We start from the raw sequence: 23,587 nt of genomic DNA on the forward strand, positions 1-23,587 counted from the left end.
TTCTATGCTGCCCGCACACAAACAGGAGCCACTGCTAGTGCATCGGGGAGTTAGTGTTTGTTAAAGCAATCCTAAACAAGCAGAAACAACAATTTCTGGAATGGGACAGATCAATGGACCTTGCAGAAAGGCGCTCTGGGGAACTATCCTATCTTGAAATGAGCATTTATGCTAGTTCCCAGGGTTCCTTTGCAAAGTGCTAACTTCCCATTTTACTAGTGGTGGCTAGTAAAATGGGAAGCATAACAGGATCAGTGGGAGTGCAGTGGCCCCATTGGATACTGCTCATTCTCTTCTCTGAATAAAATTCCTGATGATGCCATGTGGCCAATCAGATTCATCTATGTGATGGTATCACAAAGTAAAATCAGAGTGAAGGCAATGGTTCCTTCCTTCACTCTGAATGGGCAAATTTTTCAGCCCTAAGAGTGCTTTTTATAAGTAGAGAAGTATCTGCAGAACCTCTGCCTCAGCCCTCATCATAACAAAATGAAATGGAATTGCTATTTTAATAATTGCTATTGTTATTCCTTTGTTTTCTAAAATAAAATGTAACCTTACCAGTTTGTCCTACCATTCTTTTCTCTCCCTCTCTCTCTCCCTCTCCAGGAAACCTAGAGCAAGCAAATGAAGAACTGAGGGCAGTTATAAAGAAAATCTGGAAGAAAACTAGCATGAAACTCCTTGACCAAGTTGTTCCTCCTGCTGGCGGTTAGTGAGATAATTTCACATTGTTTATATATTTTCAATATTTACATATTGGTAATGTTTTGAAGGAATTCTGTGACACTAAAATCAGAATGCTGATGTTAATTTAGTTTTTAGACATTAAATATCCTATTTAACATTTGTTAAGAGAAAAACATATCTCTATTAAATATAAATATGTGCATTTATTTTATGGAGGCAACATTCTGAAAAAAAATTTAAACCTCATGATCATAAGTTATTAATTCATCTGTAAACATTTAAATTTATACATTTCAAAATAATGTTTTGATAAACTAGGAGAGAACCTATGTTCTGCGCTTGATTTTACTGTTGTACATCCTTATTGACTCCACTCTGCTGGTAATGAAGTTATTCCAAGTTTGAGCTTGGTATTTAATCAATTTTTGGTGCTTTTTTTTTTCTAACATGGTTTTTATATACTGTTTTCCAGTATACAGGGTAACCATAGCCCTAAAAAAGTTTAAGAAAGCGGTTAATCAAAGACAACCAATTAAGTTAGGATGCATAGTATACAGAATTAGTCCACTGATTTTAGTGCATTAGCTAGAACTACTTAACTGTGTGAGTTAATCCATGTAAGAGGACATATTTAATCCTTTCTATTAGGCATATCCAAATGTATATATTAAATACACACACACACACACACACACACATCTTCAGTATAAAGCAATGATAAACTGTTGATTGTAAGCGATGTTCTGACTTGCTTTTCATGTTTTAAAAGTGCAGGATCTATTGCACAGTGTAATCCATCTCAGTCCCACCCAAGATATCTAAGAGACAAATCCATGTCAGCTCATTACCTGGTATCTTTTATAGTTTGCTATACTTTTATAGTGTTATTGCAGCTTTCAAGATGGCTCTGGCTCAGGTTTGGAAGTAGGACTCCAAGATCTCATTCCTGGTGGTGGTGGAGGCTGATCTCTCTCCAAACGTGACATTCTCAGTCTCTAGGGGAGGCGGGGAGAGAGAGAGAGAGAACATTGGGGATGGGATGATGCCAAACGCTATCTAGGAAAATCCAGCTGTCAAGAGAGAACTGATGCTGCACATTTAAAACAACATCTCTGTGTTCTATTCTCTTCTTTTCTAGCCTTACACCTGAGTGCTTGCATGGCCTAGATGAATTGTTTTGTTCTTGTTGTTGTTGTTGTAACTATGTGCTTGAGCTTTTTCTGCAGCCTCTATTCCTTTCAACTATCAGTCTTTTCAGAATATTCTGAAGCAGTTCTGTTTTAGGGTGGTGGCATGGAATTAGTGTTGCCTCTGGCCAACTTGATTCCCCTTCTTCTTATTGAAATACAGACGCATACTTCAGAATACAGACGCACACTTCAGAATAGCGAGCCGTGCCTGCCTAAATCAAGCACATGGAGAGCCTTTACTGAGTCTCCGTTTAGAATTAAATCATAATACAGGTCCTCTTCAGAGTGCAATTTAAAGTTCAGCTTCATTTCATTGCTGCTTACGAAGTGAATATTGATTTTCAGCTGTGCTAATCTCCATTTGTATAGCCATATTTTGATAACAAAGTGCAGTGAACCTGTCTAGAGCAAAAGAAAAGAAAATGCAATTAAAAGCAGAAAACAGAACACTGCCAGGTTTTGTTATACAATGTAGAAAGTCTTTAGCACATGTAGGCAAATCCTTGTAAGGCATAGACTACAGTGAAAAAAGAACACGCAGTACCATTAACCATTCATTTATGAATGTAAAAGAGTTGACATACCGAAAAGCATACCTGCCAATTCCTATGGAAATGTAGTCTTCTATTAAAAACATAAGATATGAAAGCATCAATTTAAGCAACATGATATTAAAGAAGTCTTTATGGATTGGGCTGTTTAGCTTTTAATATTGGACAAAGGTCCAGAATTAGAATGAAATACATTATATATCAAGTCCTTGAATTGGCCAAATTACAGGTTTTTCACCAATATTATGTGAAAGAATAGGTCAGACTCTCAAACAGGATTTGAACAAATTAAATTTTATCACCTCTCAAACAGGATTTGAACAAACTGAATTTTATGGCTAAGAAAAGGCCAAATCTCTGTTTCTTCAGTGATAAGAAGACTTAATTAAGAAATAATGAATACTAACATAATAAATTATTAGTGTCTGTAAACTCATTTCCGTAATTTACTAATAATTGGAAAGAAATTTCTGATTTAAAATGTAAATTTACTTTGCAAAAAGTAAAGTGCAGTTTAACATGGATTAATGCTGCTAATATATGATGGAAAGAGGAAAGAAAGGTCACTAAAGTCCATGTTCCTTTTTCACTCCAAGGTTTCCTAAAAATTTCCCATCCTTAACACTTTGGAACACACTGACCCCATCTGATGCTCTCTGTCTTCTTCCAAAACTCATTTCATTCCCTTAAATCACCCTTTAATCAATGTTGATTTCAAATCTGTTTAATGTGCGCTCACTTCTGCTTAGCTGCTTTCTTTCCCTCACATATCTAGCTGTGTCTGTTGTGCCCAAAGTGAGAAGTAAAAAAAAAATTGGTTTGGACAGACTTTGTCCCTGTGTTTATCTATGAAATACGTTGTGGGCATGTCCCTTTTCTCACACAGCTATTTAACTACGTTCAGGAATTTGCAAGCAAAGGTAGCTGATTTGCAGATGTAAAGTGTGTGTATACCCACTTTTACACATGCATATACAGTACCCAAAAAAACCTTGTACAGTATGAGCGGCCAACTTAAGGCATGCTGTACATTTGTCCATTATTATGGTAGAAAACATTTTATCTCATTTTGTTTGTTTGTTTTCCAAAAACCATTTGATACATTATTTCCTTATTACTGGTGTTCATATATTTCGGAGGAAATAATAGCAAGGATGGGGAGAGCCTTTGGAGAAGGAGCTTGATCATGGGCATCTTGCAACAATGACCTTAATAAAATATGTACTCTTCATCTAAAAAATGTAGGCATGCCCTCCAGGTTCATACATGTCAGATCTGTGTGCACAGAAAAGTCTTTTCTTTAGGTTTTGCTAGAGCAAAGTTACAGCATCAACTACCATATTCTTTTTACACTCAAAATGTGTGGGTGCACTCAACATATTGGGGATGCATGCACAATTGTGTCCTTTGACATGGCTATAATGTGAGTACACGTTCCATTGATTGGAATGGAACTACACAAGCTGTTGGCCCGGTCTGGGGGCTCTTTATGATTTCAGGAGCTCTTGGTGTACAAGGATTTCCCTATAGCTCCAAACATGAATCTTTGTTGCATGTATGACTTTCCTCTGACATTGATAGGGTTATCTGTCATGGAGAAATCCAGCCTTTTTGGGCCCGGCATTTCAAGTCGGTTAGTTCTCAAAACCTGGGAAATTTATCCAGTGTTTTTGTGGCAGTCAATTTTGCACAATGATTTGTGCAAAATTGCAGGTGTAAATGGTATAATTTGCACAAATAGACCATTTATGCCTTGCAAGTTTGTGCAAATTGCACTATTTACAGATGTGATTTTTCACAAATCACAATTTGTGCAAATCAAAAACACCCAAAAATCGTGAGCTGGCCCTACTTGTTGAGCACCGAGTTGGGCCAACTTGCAGATGAGCAAGCCGGAGTCCGGAAGGCCAGGCCAGCAAAAACTCGCTGAGTTCCACCCCTCAAACAGATTTCTCTGACATCCCTAGACAATGACATTCTGAAGAATCCTGTTTACACAGAACCTTTATGTACACAATGGAGCATACATGGAGCTTTTGGCTGAACTATTGTGTTTAGCATTTATTTCTACAAAAGACAAATTCATTCAGATACATTCTCAACAAACAGAGGAATTAGGTAAGAGAACCATTTCCAAGACAGGCTAGACATGCAGTGTCAAAAAAGAAACGGAAAAAAGGGCTTTCCTTCTAAAGAAGTAGCTAAATAACTGTGGTTATAACAAAACAGGAAAAGGTTTTCGCTTCTTGGACTTGATCTTGAGGTGCTGGACCCCCTAAGCTTGCATTGTACTCAATGGAGGTTTATGGACCTGAGTACGTATTTTTAAGGTATTTGCCACATAGTGAGAACAGGCTCAATGATGCTATTTAAGAGACAGCATGGAACAGACTGGGCTCCCAACTAAGCTACTTTAAATCTTTTTTGTTGGTTTTTATTTGTTTTGTTCTATAAATTATCCATTAACCTTACTGTTGATGCATAACATAAAATTTGAAGTCAAATACAGGCCTGCTCTGTCTGCACTGTTATTATTCCAGTCAGGAATGTGGCCCATTTCAGGGTTTATTTTTCCTGACATTTATTGTTGCAACCAGTAATGGAATGTTTTGGATTACAAATAATGTAAGAGGATTTGTTTTAACACAGAAACCTCTCTTAAGTATAAAATGTCTCACTGGTGGGTATAGGCGACTGAAACTGACATTTTAAAGTTAATGCATTAAGTTAATGATTTTTTCCTACCTCCTGAAACCAGATCAGGTCATGTAAAACAAGAACACTGTTCTGTTGCGTGACAGTATTAATAGAAGGTAACTATTAAAAGATACTTAGATAAATTGCCAATAATGATAAATATAGCCCAAGAATTAACAATGTCCTATCATTATACTTTTCATGCTCTTAAAGAACCCTAAAATTTAATCCTGTCAGATAAATGTAAAATTAACCCTTGTGAAAAACATGTTTTGTACAATAAGTAATAGCGTTTTGTCTTGAAATTAACATTCTTTTCAATTATATCTGCATAATTAGTGTTGAAAGCTAGAGTTGCTATCTATATTGTCATTTTGGAAGTAATTACTGCCAAAAGGGAGTATTAAATTCTGTCCCATACAACTGCTGAAGCTTCCTAAAGATCCCATCAGGCAGGACCTCAACTGAAAGGAAACCTATTGTAGCATTTGCCTCCAAGCCTTGATTTCTATTGTCTGACAGATTATTTAACATAAATATAACTTGCTTGATATTAAGGCAGACAGAGAAGTTACATACCAGTTTAATAGGTCAGATAGAAATAACAATGTGATATATTTGATTCTGTCATGGTGATAAGTTACTTGAAAAAAGACCAAATCCAAAAAGACAGGAGGCCCTTCCATTGTAATTCTTATTGTAACACTCTGGTTCAAACTGATCAAAGTTAGTGTTTCAGATCTGTGGACATACTGGCATTCTAAAAGATATTCTTACCTCTTTGAACTTCTATAAAATAACACCTTTCCTTTCTTAAGAAGTAGCTAACCTATCTGCTTCTACTGTTTAGACTAGTCTGCCTGCCAAAAATGGCTTTATGCTAGATTTAGGCTGCCTGGTTATAAGCAAAGACCCTAGTGCCGATAGCACCCATCACATTTTTTTCCTGAATTGGATAAGAGTATATATTGGCTATTAATGAAATGTGCTGACTTGGGAGAGATCTGTCTGGTCTGTTCATTTAGATGATGAGGTAACCGTGGGGAAGTTCTATGCCACCTTCCTGATACAGGACTACTTTAGGAAATTCAAGAAACGGAAAGAGCAAGGACTGGTGGGGAAATATCCTGCAAAGAACACCACAATTGCACTACAGGTGACTTTGTTTTCTACACTTTAACTAACCATGTTGCGAGTTTGTTGATAACAACAGGTAAATGACTGTGGGTGAAATAAGCAGTGCCACGAGGACTATATTTTATTGAAACATTTGTGGGTCTTCTGACATTAGAAGGACTAACCATGTTGTTCTGTATATTACAAGGTAAGTGTAAAAAATACCTTTCTTGTAAAAGCTTCAGCAAGTGGTAGCAAAAAATGTACTGTTTTCATGTAGAAATTTTAGATTTTTTTAAAAAAGCGGCTGATATTAAAACTCCAGCCTGCAAACTGTCACAACATTCTGAGATTTAGGCTCCATGCAAGTTTAAATGAGATTGGTTTGAACATATGTTCTGTTACCTCAAAATGTGTGCCTCTGGATACAGTGACCTGGTTTGCACATAATGCCAATTCATGGGTAAACAACTCATGAACCAGTGGGGCTGTGCAGGAGCGAGCAAGCAGGCTGCCTCCCACCCACTCGCCACTTCCACTTTGCATCTGCTTTCTGAAACAACCCAGGAATGGCCCCGTTCCAGGGTTGTTAGTCATTATGTCCAGTCCAACAACCTAGAGTTTTAACTGAACAACAAAACATGGGTTCAAACTCTGTGTCTTTTAATCCTAAGCAAACAAGCATGCCGGGTTTGGAGGTCATGTCTAACTACTTAGGAATAGGGCATTCCTGCATTGGTTTGGAAAGCAGATAGAAAGCAGAAGCGGTGAGTGGTTGGGATGCAAGGTGCTTGCACTCAGCCCTGACAACAAAATTTTTAAATATGGGTTGTCGTTACATGTGAACTGGGCCAGGGAGTGTGCATTCAAACCATTTCCACTACACTTTAGAATGTCTATCTGTTTGTCGCCTTCAGACTCATCTGGAGAGCATTAACAGGAGTAGCCCAACAAGCTGGCAGGGAAGCACCCCATTCATCCTATGAACATTTTTATGAGAGCACCACCACCATGCAGTATGTTTTAAGAGGGGATAGGACTGGGTGCCCAGGAGCACAGATATGACAGAGCAGGTTCTTACCTGCCCCCCTGCCCCCCGTGTGTGTGCACGTGTATGCTTGCGTGTGTTAGAAGCATATCAATATCACCACAAGAAGGCAGGTGGCATGTGAATATAAAGTGCTTATTGGAATCTCATTCGTATTTGCCATTTGCTGGAGGATGGGGAAGCAAAGATGATTCTGTTTGGGGCCTTATTTGCAAAGAAGGGATATGGAGAAGCCTCTGTTTGAAGTCCTGTTTCTAGGGATGCGGGAGTGTATTGGGGAGAGGTGACTTGTGTAGAGGGACAGATGAAAAGACAGCTATTATTCTGACACTTCCACCTATCCAAAAGACTACCAAGCTCCATCATTAATAAAATACATAGCTCCACCTATTTTTCATCCCAGATTTATTTATTTTTACCTCAAATAAATATTCTGAAATGGTTCATATTTTCGTAGAGTACTTCTCTCCCCAGTTTATTATCGGAGCTATTTCTAGTCATTTGGCTTTCTACCCACACTCCCAAAGAAAATATCTTAACTGTTGTAGCAGCTTACAGTGCAATCCTTGGAAAAAGGGAGGGTAAGGGGAAACATGATAGAGGTGTACAAAATTATGCATGGTGTGGAGAATGTGGATAGGGAGACTTTTTGCTCCCTCTCTCATAATATTGGAACATGGGGTCTTCCCATGAAGCTGATTGGGGGGAGATTCAGGACAGATAAAAAGGAAGTACTTCTCCACACAGCACATAGTTAAACTATGGAATTCACTACCACAAGGTGTAGTGATGGCCACCAACATGGATGGCTTTAAAAGGGGGTTAGACAGATCCCTGAAGGAGAAGTCCATCAATAGCTAATAGGCATGATGTCTATGTGCTACCTCCAGTAGCACAGGCAGTATGCTTATGTTCACCAGTTGCTGGGGAACATGGGCGGGAGGATGCTGTTGCACTCACATCCTGCTTGTGGTTTCCTGGTCGACAGCTGGTTGGCCACTGTGTGAACAGAGTGCTGGACTAGATGGACCCTTGGTCTGATCCAGCATGGCTCTTCTTAAGTTCTTCTTATGACTATTCAGAATTAAGCCCCATTGAGTTCAATGAGGTGCACTCCCCGGTAAGTGTGTATAGGATTGCAGCCTTAAACACTTTTAGACTTGATACATGTAGCTGTGCTCAACCTCACTATACAAGTGGCATGCAAACACACACAGACTTCTCTCCATTAAGGTTTAGGCAGAAACTACCTGGTCATTTTGGGGGGTTCCGTCATACTTTTAATAGCTAGAAAGTTTCATCATTGGGTCAGGCGAGACCTCTGTTTTTGATGGATTTCAGTACAAGTTTTGAATATCACAGGGACCCTAGGCATAATCTCTTCCTTGCAATCTGATTTCAGCCCCCTGCTGACTGGGGATGATGGGACTTGTAGTCCAGTTCATCTCAGGGGTGCCAAGTTGGGGGAGGCTGGTTTATAAGTTAAAGAGACTGAGGGTGAATGTCCAAGGTCATCTTTCCTAAGAGCTGATGATACTCAGACCAGTTATAATATTGTCCATTAAGAGTTTGATAGCAAGTGTTCTACAGATACACTGTGCACTTCGGAAAATTATTTTATTTTATTACTTTTCACCTGCTCTACTGAAATTTCATAGAGTAGTTTTCTTATATAGTGAAACAAGGACAAATAACTGTTATCTGATCTCTTTTTCTAGCTTGTTCTTGGCTTTATATACCATAGTCATCATTGCTCAGTTACCTTTTATTTTCTTCTGCCACAGCATGCTAACTGCTCTAGCATTTTCTTATAGTGATAGCTTTGCATTTACAAATCATGCTTGTATACACACACCATATTAGCCCTGTTAAGGAGTTATGCCTGAATAGGAAAGATCAACTCCGTCACTGTTCTCAACCTTCCTGTATTCACTTGAACATAAATAAATCCTGCATGACAAGGAACTCTGATGACGCATTCAAGTGAGTGAGAGTAGAAGTCCTTCTCAGACCTTCATGTTCAGTGTGGGAAGGCTGGAAACAGTGAGAACAGGGATGAAGATGTTGGGGACATTTGTAGCCCTGTTCCCCATGCAAAGGCTGATATTTCCTGTTCAGGCATAACAACTGAACATGACTGTTTTTGTTACTACAAAGTATTTCCAAGATTTTGTCTGTCCTTTTTGTGATACCCCCACCTCACACCCTCCAGTCAGTGTTGCTCAGGAGCAAAGTCAGGATGATGGGTGCTTCAGAACTGGGTACCAGTTGAATCTCCCCCCCCCCCCGTGCCCCTTTTTTTGGGTGTTAAGTGCTTTCTTTGCTTCTTTTGGAAATTTTTGCTGAGGAGTCTTAAAGCATGCCGGGGGTCCATATAACTCCTTTTTATAGCTATATCCAAACAAAGACCAGCATTATGTTGTCAGCTGAGCAGTCTGTTTGGTCATATTTGTAATATAATAATACTTGGTTTGATTTAAGAGCATTCACTATGACAAGGTTTGAGAATCCCTGCTATAGATCAAGCATCTGTTCTGCCTACCGCCCCCTGAGTCATGCTATGCTATGCTATTGGATCTACACAGTTATTTCGATGTAAATGCCTTGGGTGATATTTATTCATGTGAATATAAACTAAATTGATTACTTTAGCATGGATCTTAGGATTAACATTGATTGGAGGGCTGAGTTTTATCACTAACACACCCTCACCCCAGCTTTATGGCAGATTGCCAAGCTGTGAAACTTAACTTGCGACTTTTCCACTAATGGCTTGGGTAACAGACAGGAAGAGTTCTCAGATTTCAAATGCCATATAGGATACTTTATATATAAAGATCTCTGCTGGTTATGCTATTTTTTACTCCTGTGATGGAATGTGCATAACCAGGCACCACAGTGGTTATGACAGCTGTGGTGCATGGAAGAGGATTTCCATGGCAAATACTACCCAAATAAGTCTTGTAGCAAGGGAATAACATTGGTTCCAAGTGCTTTGCACAATCCACAGGGTTTAATTAGCTCTGATGGGATTAATTCCCATGGCTGCAATTTACTTATAATTATTTGTAAAAGGGAAAGTAGCTGCTGTTCTACAGGCACTTAAGAAAATTAGTATAGTATAGTATAGTATAGTATAGTATAGTATAGTAGTATAGTATCTTTGTAAACTGCCCAGAGAGCTTTGGCTATGGGGTGGTATAGAAATGTAATAAATAATAATAATCATAAATAATAAATTTATTCCCTTTCAATCGGTGATATTTGATCATGAATATGGGCCCAAAGGCAGGCCTGGCTTTAGGACTGTGGAGGCCCTTGTAACTATACAAATATAGGTCCTCGGTTACAGCAAGCCATGCAACCTACAACCTACAATGTAGGACACAGTATGAGCCAGACAAAAATCATGTATATTTTGTACAAATGTGAAAATGTGAGAATTTGAATGAAAATACCCTTTTCAAATGAATTTTAGGGATACTTGGAATATTGCAGTACATGGTAAAGTGCTGACGTACATTTGGGGTGGGTGGGTGAGGGACTCGTTGAAAAAGGGCTCCAAGCATGATACGAACACTTTATTTGTGTTTGAGCCACAAAAAAAGCCACATTTGTGGCTGAAATTTACTTCTTGTCATCAAAATTTTAGTACTGATACATTCCTCACCTATTTCACATATATTCGCATATGTACTGAGGGTTGTTGTCTTTTTTTACTTTGTGTGTTCTAGATCTTAATTGTGTGGATCTTAGATAATGTGTGGGTACAGAAAACCATTTTTCGTGGCAAAATTTACCATTGTATGCATACAAACCTCTTAGGTGACTGCTCATCTTTATTCCCCTCCCATGTGGCTGGAAAACTTCCCCACACTACCATGTCTCCACAATTCTTCATGCAGGTTTATGCATTTTCTAATGATTTTCTGTATGGGAAATGGTTGCCTATTACTACTGGATGTTTAGATGTTGCAGAGCCTTTTAAAACATTACTCAAGCTACATGGGAGCTGATTTTCTGTGAGCTAGTATAAAATTTAAACAATCTAATCCTATGAGAATGTGGACTAATCAGGTGGATCTTTCCTACAGAATCAGCATCTCTCATCTGGGCAAGATGCTGTTTCTGTGGTTTGGATCGGCACAATCATTCAGACGCCAACCTAACAGCACAGGAGTTGCTCATGGGAAAATGGCTCCCATGTGACATGGCTAGGTAATGTTTAAAGGGGTCCTGTGAGATATTTTTTAAAATGTAGAACTTCCAGGATTTATCTCTACTTCAATGGTGGTTTCCAGTTATGTGCCTAGTATCTAATAGCAATGATATTTAGCTCAGATACACCTTCTCATACCAAAGCCACTTTTGAATCTGGCTGCAAATATGAGATCTAAAAATGTTCCCTCCAAATTCATCTTAATAACTTGTGACAGTAAAAAAACAAAAAACTTGTGGTACCGTGCAGTACAAAACCCAGAACCATGGACTGATTTCATGAGCATTATGTTAGGTACCAGGTCAAAGCTCTTTCCTTCCTACCGATACCCATTTCTGTTTTTCCTTGCATAAAAATTTAAAGCAGGTGCCTTATTCATTATTCTACCTAAAGGCTATTTAAGGGACCACCTGTCTTGTTACAAACCTGTCGGGTTGTAGATCTGCAGGAGAGGCCCTCTTGAGGACACCATTACCTGCAGAGGCCTGTTGGTTGGGCATGTGTGACAGGTCTTTCTCCTATGTCACTCTCAAACTGTGGAATGCACTTCCTCATGAATGGTGATTGCCCCCAATCTCTTGGCTTTTAGAAAGGGTGTAAAGACGCATCTTTTTAATTTGGCCTTTTCAATTATGTAGCTGTTTCAATGTTTTACTGTTCTTATTCACACAATCAAAACAAGCCATGGTGGTTTAATCAATGGCTGGGCAGCATGGCTTGTTGTGAGCCTTGGCAAGTGCCAACATGTACTGGCCAGGAATTGTATAATTGCACTTCAGAGTGTTCTATACTAATAAACAAAGATATATAATATAATATTATTATTAACATCTATATACTGCCTAATTTGCTAAAAAAAAAGCCATCAAGATGGTGTACAACAATTTAAAGCAATAAAACTGTACCACAACGGGCCTGTTCGCACAATCAGAACAAGCCACTGTGGCTTAAACTAGCCTGTGCTGGCTGTGTGCCATTTGCTGGGCACCATTTGCCTAATTATCCACATGGGGACAGCTTATCGTGTCGTCCAGACCCAGGCGGTATGGCTTGTTGGAGGGTTTAAACAACCCTCAAATAACCCTACAATCACTCATGAGTTATATTTAAGCCATGATGGCTTGTTTCGAACATGCGAACTGGCCCATTGTGTTACGGTTTTATTGTTTTAAATTGTTGTACACTGCTTTGATGGCTTCTTGGGAAATTAGGTGGTATATAAATGTTAATAATAATACTCTATTCTATACCTTTGTTTACTAGTAAGCCACAATCTAAAGTGAGAGGCTTCATTCTCACTTCATGAAAGTTTGTGCTTCATTCTGTACTGTTATTTCCCATACACACATAATGCAGTACCTGTGTGATTTTCACTATTTTGTGTATAAGTGAGTTTTCTGAAGAATTAAGCTGTTGTTGAATGCCTTCTAATAGGGGTGCATGTATGTGTCTGTTTTTCAGTAATGTCACAGTGACTGCAAGAGCTCTTTCAGTCTGATGTTCCTTGTGGCAAGCTGCTGCCTTTAATCAGCACTGTGGATCAGCTGTTGCCTGGGGCACCAGACAGATCAAGATCAGAGATTTATGAGTGGGTTCAAATATCTCAGGCTGTCAATGCTGTGAGAAGACCCAGCATGGGAAGCTCAGTGACAATGAGCACTCATGAGGAGACCCAGTCACTGTGAACTAGAGGACCTTTCAAAAGCCTTAAGAGTGTGGTGTGGCATTCACAGAAAATATATAGAACTATAGAGAAAGACAGCCTGGGCGTAGGTGGATTTTCTCAACCAATCAGGAAAGCTATGCTGGTTTGTGGAGGAGAGGAGTTTTCAGACTGCTTCCCCATTCTCTGAACTATAGTTGCAATAACTTTGTACATAAATCATGATGGTGTATACAAAAATACATTCCTTTCAACATCATGATAAAGGCTTGAATCCAACGGCGTTTTCTGCCAGTGGAACAGATTTCCCTGCCCCACCTGCAGCCACCTGTGCACCCCCCACACCTGCTGTAGATCGTTGGGGGACCCTCCAGAGAAAACAGGGGGGGCTGCAGAGGGGAGAAGAGGACAGGAAAACCCATTGCATGAGCTGACATCTGCTCATGTGCCATTGGATTTAGGCCATAGTTTCAGACACTGAAGTGTCAAATGCCAAACTTGTACTTGTAAAGGATTAAATATCATCATAAAGACAAGAGAATATACTATAGATCAACTGCAGGCAAGCTAACAAGGAATAAACAGGTGTGAGGACAACACCTTACAGAGGGTTGGATGACTCTGCTGAATGGGGTAGGCCAGCGTTCCCCAATCTGGCGCCTTCCAGATGTGTTGGACTACAACCCCCAGAATCCCACCAGCTATGTTGGCTGGTGGATGCTGGGAGTTGTAGTCCATCACATCTGGAGAGTGCCAGGCTGGGGAAGGCTGTGATGCATGGAAAATGGGGGGAATCCCTGAAAATCAGGTAGAGGCACTTTCTGCCAGTGCCAGCCCAGGTGCACATGCCTAAAACTGGATCCCAGCCTTTGTATTTTTAAGATATTGTTAACTATTTCAAATCTTTGGAATGGAATGAAGTGTATTTTAAATAAATCAAACACACTTCACTTCCTGTGTAATAACTGAGTAAATATCAATAGTAGAAGCTGTTACTAGCTATTTGAGAAATACATAAATGTAACTGTATAGGAATGTGTTATTAGGAATGCCAGTATTCAATTACTGTTAGCTAACAGCTAATAGAACGATGTGAACTAATCCCCAGAAAAGATGAGTTTTAGTTTTTATATGTTGGAAGACTTCTATACCTAAAGACTTATATTCCTCATCCAAATTTATTATTTAAACCTTATTTTATGCTCCCATAGATATATCTTTTTTAATCTCTCAAACGCTATTTTCTGTTGCCATAGTTTAAGGAAGAAGAACTGTAAAGACTATGAATCCAAGCAGAAAATCACTTACATGCCTTTGCATGCTATGAATTCCAGCAGAAAATCACTTGCATAGCACCTAACCCTATTTTATTTTCCCTTTGTTTTCCATCTGGAATACAAACCGAATGTGAAGCCAGGCTTCAAAGTGCATTTGGCACATGGTTAAACCATGTTGAATTGTTGCATCTGCATTGAGCTAACTATGATTAAAGTTGTTCCCTGCCCTTCCATTCTCTCAAATTGCAAAGTGATAAAAGATCTCACCATTTATCAACCCAAGGTTCTGGGCTAAGTTCAGCATGCTAAATCATGGGTTCATGATATGTTTGAGATCTTAACCAGGGATAAGGTAACAAGCCATAGTTACGCTGAACTATGGAGAAGTATTATGTCTACACTATGCCTTGGAGGGAGCAATCCTATGGCTGCTAGACAGTGGCTAGATGGCCATAGGATATGGTGTTTTCCAGGAACCAACCTCCCCCCACTTCCACGCTGCCTCAGAGGCAGCATGGAACAGCCTCACCCTCCACGCTTGCAAGAGGAGTGCGGAGGGGCCAGAAAGGGGCATGGCTGGGGGCATTCTGGGGCGGGGAGAGCGTAGCTACGTGTACGACACTTTCTATGTGTCGTACAGCAGCCTCCTTCCCCTCTCTGTCCTTCCATGGCTAGACAGCCGCAATCAGCTGTCTAGCCAAAAAAGCAGGGCAGGAGAAGCGTGGAGGGAATGATCCCCTCCGTGCTTCTCCTGCCCTGCTTTGGATAGGCGGTCGCCTCCAAGTTCGGAGGTGGCCGCCTCTCTAGTTAGGATTGTGCCCGAATAGCATTAAACATTTAAATGGAAGTTATTTCTGATCACAAACAGGTCTCTAGGATAGTTAGATTGTTTGCCATCTGTTTTTATCAATGTTAAGATAGGGTTAAAATTAGATAAGATTAGATAATGTACACATAATTTATATAGTTTTCAGTACTTTATGGTTGACAGTATAAATCAATCTAAAACACTTCCCTAAAACTCTTCTGTAACATTTTTTCTTGAGAATTCATTACAAAAATACGGTTTACTGTCAAATCACACCTTATTTTATTAGATTTATATCACATAAGGCAGCTTCCATACATCCACATAATACCATAATATCAATACAAACAACAGGATTTATACATTCCAAACTCAAACTACAAAATGGCACACCACAAGGGAATAAAACCCAAGCGTATTATTTAACATTTTTGGGCTTATTTGTTTGTTTTAAGCTTTTTACTCCACTCCCAGGGTGTCTTACAAAGATCAGTAATAAGACATTTGTATTAATAAGTTCATATCTCACCAGTTATCAAGCTGCAACTCATAGGATAAGGTACTACGATCATGGTGCACTGGAAGCCAAATTCCAGTGCTATTGCAATGTCTGTATGTTTTATATGACCCCTAAGGAACAATAAAGGGAAGGCTTTTATGATCGGTTTTCTTAGACCCATTGTATGCTTGCCCAAAACAGTCTTTCTGTAAGTGTTGTGGGGAAGTATTAATGCTCGTATATTCCCATTCCGCCCTTAACCATGCAGACTCTTCGTAGAATCCTTCCTGCTCATAAAAGGAAAAACGTCAGATAATGTATGAACTAAGCCTTAGTGATTATTTCTCCTAATTAAACATAAAAGTTTGACCTTTTCCTCATTTTCCTCTACCTAATCTTATTTAGGAAACAACAACGTAATAATAATTTAGTATCATGGGAGCAGTTAACTATTTCTCAGTAGTTATGGAAAGTTAAACTGATGCCTGGTGCTCATAACGTTTGCAAAATAAGTGTTTAGCAGAGCATGAATGCCTTTAATTATTAATGTCTAATGCTTGGTATAGAAGTACGTATTACATTTCCCCTGGAGAAAATATATATGGATTATCTATACCTGTATGATTACAGTGTATAACACAATGAGGGTGAGTAAGAGAGAGGCCACCGTTTGTAATTTCAAAAACAAGGCGATGCTATTCTTTGTGAAATGCCTATAACCCTCAATTAGCTAGCATAGCAGTAAGAAACCTGCTGTGATGGAAATGTAGAAGAGGTTTTCGGTGGTCATCAGATGCAAATGGCTTTGGTACGTCACTCTGCCTCGACTTCATTGGCCTGCCATGTTTATCCTGGGCTCACACCAAAGCTCAGCTGGATTTGACAATAGAACAAGAGCCCTTTGTATAGAGAGACTTAAGGGAACACAGCTTCAGGAGTTGAAATAGGATGGGCTCTGTGAAGATAAGTGGTTCTGAGGACTCGAGGCTTGACTACTATGTTTCTTACATTCATTGCTACAGTGTAGGTGCCCTGCTATTTTGATTTTTTGTTGTTGTATGATTCAGATGTGTGGGTGTCCTTCTAATCAATTTAGTATTTAGAATTTTATTTTATTAGGTACTGACTATCTGTAAAGTGACCAGAATAAGTATGCAGTTCATTTCCTTTGCTATAAACCAGTGACACCAGAAGGGTAGCAGGCTAGCAGCACCTTTATTTAAAATATTCATATTTGCTCTCATGGTATTTGTAAGCTTTTAAAATTTCGGGCTGTTTGTTTGGGCTTACACTTCTGGTCTGCTTTGTTTAAAAAAAAATAGTATTTAAAAAAATCAACCATACAGTATTAGTTTTTCTAAATATTTACTAACACAAGTATTAAATCTTGTGTGCATTACCTGCTGTAAGTGAATTCTAAGACTTTTGATGGGGTTATGAATTTAATGAAACTAGCACTGTATTGCTTTTTTTTAAGGGGCACGTTTATAGCAATTATTGTATAGGAGTTCAGATATAAAATCTGCCAGCTCAAAAATAGAAATTGGTATTTTTAATTTTATGTATAGACTAGGATTTCTTGTAGTAATTACAACCAGTTTTACTTAAAGCTGAGCTGAGTACTGTTAACATAGATGGAGAACTGTATGGAAAAGCTGTACAATTTATATTTGACAATAAGGGATATGTGTGTGTTTGTATAATAGCTTTTATTGCAAATACATTCATAAGTAGTACCTTCTTAAAGCTGAATGAAGGAGGAGGGAATGTGTTGATATCAATTAAACCCAGTACATCTTTTTTTCAATTTTAGGATTTATTACACTATTGTTGCATTTGTTTTTTCTTTTTTTAAAATCCTTGTAAAGTTGTGTGTAGTTACTTATCAGTGACCTGTCTGGACAAATATAATATTTGGTAATCATGTGGCATATTTTATCTAGATATTGGTTGACTGCAGAATTTTAAAAGAACAGATGTGTGTATCTGTTTAATTGTTTTCTTTTTCAAAGAAAAGGCTGTTATTATTTATGATTTCAGAAGTTGCATAGCATGCCGTGTGGGTGTATTAATGATTAATGCTGTCTTGAAAAGTTGTATGTGTCATCATGCCTCCCAAAGCACAGCTGCATTGAATTATCATGTCAATTGGAAGTTATAATCTTGTGTGTTATGGAACAACTGAAGAGCCAGCCCTGCTCTGATTAAGTAATTATGGCCACCCCAGATGAAGTCCTTGGAAGTCAAAGTGCCTCAGTTTAGGATTATTTGGTCCCACTGAACTCATGGGTTTCTTTTCTGACCACTGAGCCTTGAACTGCTTCCTTATGATCATCAGTACAAAAAACCCACAATGAACTTTATTTTGGAGTTCTGTAGGTTGTATCCAGTAGTGGCCTTCTGGCAGTGGAATGGACATTGCCAGTGGATCAAATTGCTCCTCGTCTTTGCAGCCCCCCCCCCCATGCTCTGGAGGGTTGGGGAACCTTCCAGAGCGGTTTTGGGGGAATGCAGGGGCAGGAGGGGAAGGAAAAATCCCATTCACAAGCAGTGTAACGTTGATTTTACCCAGTATATGTAATGTTCTAATATACTTTCTATGTCCTGTTATCTAGAATTAAGCTGTACTATTTGGGTGGGTTTACTCTGAAGTAAATAGGTAAGTCAGTAAGTCTGCGTAGGTTTGCAGTCTTCCAATGTAGGCTGAACCATAAAAACATAAGAAAAGCCATGCTGGATCAGACTAAAGTTCTAGAATTATGACTAGAGACGACTTCCACATCCTCTCACTTCCTCCTTGCAGCCCTCCCCTCATACACCCTCAAATCTCCTCCAGAAGTTCACCCAACCCTCCAGAGCAGATTTGGTGTGGTGAGCTTAGGGGTGGACGAAAGTCACTTACCTTTCATCAAAGCTTGTTCGCGGTGGGGGGAGGCGCTTCGCTGCTCCCCCCGCGAAGTTCAGGCTGGGGGGGGAAGCTTCCCGCCTCGCCCCGGCCGAAATTCAGGCTCGGGAGGAGGCTTCCCGCCTCGCCCGGCCGAAATTCAGGCCGGGGAGGAGGCTTCTCGCCTCGCCCGGCCGCGAACTTGAAAGTTTTTTTTTTTTAAAAAAAAACGCCCCCGTGATAGGCTACGTGACGATTAACATAGCCTATCACGGCTAGATCTGCAAAGTCAGCCGTGATAGGCTACGTTAATCGTCACGTAGCCTATCACAGGGGCGTGTGTTTTTTTTTTCTTTTATTGGAATGGCGGCAGCGGCAGCCGGTCAAAAGACCGGCTGCCGCTCCTGCCCCGCACGAACACCCGCCGAACCGCCGGCCGGACCCGCCGCCGGGAGGGACATTCAGCGAAGGTAAGTCCCGTCCCGGGAGGGGTGCGGGGGGCAGGGGGGTGTGGAGGATTTCTCCCCGAAACTTGTTCGGGGGGCCGAACACGTTGGCGCTCGGCCCCCCGAAGTTTCGGGGAGAAATTCTCCGCCATCCCTAGGTGAGCTGCAGGGGGGAGGAGAGGACGCTTCATCCCATGAAGGGGATTGGTGGGAGATTCAGGACAGCTAAAAGGAAGTACTTCTTCACACCATGCACAATTAAACTATGAAATTTGCTACCACAAGATGCAATGATGGCCACCAACTTGCATGGCTTTAAAAGGGGGTTAGATAAATTCCTAGAGAAGAAGTCTATCAATGGCTACTAGGCTTGAGGACTATGTGCTACCTCCAGTACCTGAGGCAGTATGCTTATGTATAGGGATGTACGAAAGTCACTTACCTTTCTGCGGATTATGTTGATGGGGGGGGGGAGGCGTTCCGTTCCTCCCCCCCGGAATCCTCGATGGCCAGCTGTGCTTCGCGGCAGCTCCATGGAGCAGCCGGCCAGGCCAGAGCTGTCCGCAGCCAGATTTCTGGCCACGGAGGGCTCTGGGGGGAAAAAAAAAATGCGTACGCAAATGGCGGCGGCTATGTCCGCCGCCATTTGCGTTCCTTATTTTTGTCCATCTTAATCTACGTAAATCTTTACGTAGACTATGACAGCGAAAATAAAGGGGAACGCAAATAGCCTAGCGGGCGCTATTTGTGCCCCTTTTTGATTCACCGTTTTAGCCTTCGTAAAGATTTACATAGGCTAAAACTGCGAATCAAAAAGGGACGCAAATAGCGCCCGCTACGCTATTTGCATTCCCCTTTATTTTCGCCATCATAGTCTACTTAAAGATTTATGTAGACTAAGACGGCCAAAAATAAGGAACGCAAATGGCGGCGGCCATAGCCACCGCCATTTGCGTATGTGGTTGTTTTTTTTTAAAACTCAGACTTGATAGGCTACGTAAATCTTTACGTATCCTATCAAGTCGTGTTTTTTTTAAACCCAGCCATGATAGGCTACGTAAATCTTTACGTAGCCTATCACGTCGTGTGTGTGTTTTTTTTACAATACTGCAAATGGTGGCGGCGGCGGCCGGTCGGAAGACCTGCCGCCGCCCAGAAGATCCGGCCCAGGTAAGTCTCGTCCCAGGGGGGATCCGTGGGGGTGGGGGTTGGCAGGCCGTTCCGCCACGGAGTTCAGGGGGCCCAATGCACTGGCATTCAGCCTCACCGAGATCCGTGGCGGAATTCTCTGACATCCCTACCTATGTACACCATTTGTTGGGGAACATGTGTGGGAGGGTGCTGCTGCACTTGTGTCCTGCTTGTGGGTTCCCAGTCAACAGCTGGTTGGCAACTGTGTGAGCAGAATATTGGACTAGATGGACCCTTGGTATGATCCAGCATAGCTCTTCTTATGCGCTTAAGTCCTGTTCCACAAGTGTATCTTTCTGCTGGCAGAACATGGATTCTAGATCCAACCCATTATCTCCATGGAAGCTTAGCAAGTGACTAACTCTGGCACATCATTTATTACCACTTTGTGACAAAATTCTCATATTCTATGTTATATCTAGGATAGGGCACTAAACATACTAAATGTCTGTGTTGGAAATGTCTGTGGGCCAACTGGGTATAAATATTGCATTGCACATATAATAAAAAGTTTCATGTGTTCACAGTGCAATCCTATGCTTGCTTACTCAGATGTAAGGCGAATTGTGCCCACTGAAGCTTACTCCTCAATGGACACAATGCTCAGAAAAGTGTAGGATGGCAGCCTCAGAAAACTTGAGTCTCCTATCATTCCTGAACCTGGAGATCGTTTGTTTACGTCCCTGTTATATTTATATAAAGCTGCCCAATAACATTATTCTTTGGGTGGTTTACAGCATAAAATGATAAAATACAATTAAAACACAATACCATAAAATGACAAGCTGCAGCATAAAAATTTCCAGCAGATGGAAGAATAAAAGCAGATAACAAACAAATATACAGCATGTAAAACAATGGTTCAGAACACTAAAAACAGATTTTTAAAACACCTGGGAGAATAAAACGAACCTTTGCCTGGCACCAGAATGACAATAGAGAAGGTCTCTGGGGAGGGCAGGCCTCCACTGCGGTGCCAGCATGGAGAAGGCCTCTCTCTGGTCCCCACCTGGTTCACTTCATTTGGCAGGGGCACCTGGAGAAGGGCCTCTGAAGATGATCTTAAGGTGCAGGTAGGTATATATGGGAGAAGGCGATCTTTCTGGTACCCTGGTCCAGTAGATTGAGATATTAAGCAAGAATTCAGCCTGGGTGTTACCATGCAGCTCTAGCCAAGGGTCAGAATGTCAGGGGGATCTGTCAGACCAGCAAGGGCGCCTTTGGGGGTGGGGGCAAAAGGCAGGGTAGAAATGTTCTTGAATAAATATTATCAGCAATAGGCCAGAGCAGACCAGGTGATACTCCGTGATCCTTATAATGCCTTCCAAGTCAGGTTTGCTCTCTGATCTGAGTAACTCAAGGTCTCTTTGGCTGCTTGGTAGAACCTTTATGTGATTTTGAGAGTTCTACCCTTAAAAGCAGCCTAGAAATAATTTTAGAATTTTTTTTTGTTTGGAAGGTTGTGTGTCTCCTTTCTGGCATCCTTTCTCACCTCCCGTCTGTTCTTCACCTTGCCTAACCTCCAATTTTACTGGAGTTAGGTTTGATAAGGACTGGGATATGGTCTCCGCACATGCAGTGGGGCTTTGTGATTCTTGTCCCCACATCCCTTAAAAAGCCACTTCCCACAACTGGATCTATTTTAGAATCCTTCTGTAACATAGGCTAATATGGAACTCGCTGAGCAAATTCTTGAAATGGTATTTATATAAACAAGTTTGTGTAGGAGAAGCACAAATTCAAACCTCAACAGTTGTTTTGAAGTTTACATCCATCTAATAAACCTGGACAGCTGAGAAGCTTGAAGGGTAAGTGACAGTGCCCCAAACCCTTACAGCAATCTTCTACATTGGTAACAGTCACTCCTTCCAGTCTTTCAAGGGATGGAAATAACTACATTCTCCCTGATGCTTTGCCACTCTTGTTCCTGCTCAGAAATGACATCCTCCACATAAGTTTTCTTCTCATGTAATCTCCATGTATAGAGTGAGCGTGTAGAAGGGAGTAGGATGGTGTTTGTCTGTTCTGGTCCCAAATCTCATGTTGGGCTGAATGTGAGAACAGGCTCTACATGTATATAGCTGTACATACACAGGGCCTGTTCTCACATTCTACTGCCTTTCAGTCTTAATCCTGCTTGGCAGTTTCTTAAGAGGAGGGCTTTGGTCAGCTTTTGAGAGACATCAGCTTTGGATGTTAGGTGTTGAATATGTTTTTCCACATTTGCTCCCTGAAACAAGACAGGATGCAGATTCACAAGTCTGTGGCATTGCTCTTATCGAAGAACCACAGGAAACATAAAACTTCTCACCACAAGCTAGCTTCTGCTTAATGTAAGGACAGGGATGGATGAATCAGTTTCGGTTTCTCTCATTTTTCCAGTCTTGAGTATGGTTCCTTCCAAGCTTTGAGAATTTTTCCAGTCTTAGGTTCCTTATGGCCCAAGCACTGAGGTGTTTTTTTTTAAGTTTATATGAAAATTCATATGCATTTTTGTGTATATTTCTTCTAATACATGCATGTTTGTACACAATTTTGCCTATTATGCACATTTTTGCAAGCAATTTTCCTAATGTATTGCATCTTTACGATGATTCTCACTAATATATGTATTTTTGTGTGCATGTTTCTCTAATATACACATTTTTGTACACTTTTTTTGTCTGGAGGGCTTTACTGCAAAATTTGGGGAAGTGCAAATTTCAAGGGATACCTGAATTTTGATTTGTGTATTCATTTGAAAATGCAAAATCAGGGAAGTTCACATTGCAAACCAAACAAATTTCTCCTCCATCCCTATGCAAGGACATTTGAAAGGACTGAAGTTCTTCCAGGTTTTAGAGTACCCAAGAAAAAATGGGTGTGGGCCATACAAGACCTCAAATGGTTTATTGGATCAACATGCCTCAGGGAGTAATCTCATGCACGTTTAACTGATATTGTGAAAACGTGCTTTCATACTTTGATTTGGCCAGTTGTTGGAAGTAGCTCAGGTTTAGCTACAATTACAGGCACTTTTAGTACAAGAAGACATGGACTGATGTCAGTGACTCAGGTGTTCATGAAAATACACGTTGACTTAGTGGCACCACTGCAACCACAGGGGATGTTAGTCTACCTATATCTCTAGCCTGGCTTCCCTCCTTGAAATACAGTGAGCAAGATCTCCAGGCCATTTCACATGATTTACACAACACACCATAGAGAAGTGCTCCTGAGTACTGGCAAAGTGAATTGAATATCTAAAAGCAGAATGAGTCACGACACAGCAGGGAAACAGAAGGTTTGGACAGAAAGCAGAAGGTTTA

At 40.5% G+C, this 23,587-nt stretch overlaps 1 protein-coding gene across 2 annotated transcripts in view; it reads left to right on the forward strand.

Annotated features, from left to right (window-relative positions):
• Positions 1–23,587, forward strand: part of CACNA1D (calcium voltage-gated channel subunit alpha1 D) — a 302,650-nt gene that overhangs the window by 255,591 nt on the left and 23,472 nt on the right. For both annotated transcript variants that reach the window (XM_084832473.1, XM_084832474.1), the window contains 2 exons: positions 610–711; positions 6,154–6,284. In XM_084832473.1, the coding sequence (XP_084688599.1) occupies positions 610–711; positions 6,154–6,284 (233 nt within the window). The remainder of the gene's footprint in view (positions 1–609; positions 712–6,153; positions 6,285–23,587) is intronic.

The sequence above is a fragment of the Heloderma suspectum genome, chromosome 2 (assembly GCF_057233095.1).
Source record: "Heloderma suspectum isolate Gila_16-S chromosome 2, 16-S_ref, whole genome shotgun sequence".
NCBI lineage: Eukaryota > Metazoa > Chordata > Lepidosauria > Squamata > Helodermatidae > Heloderma > Heloderma suspectum.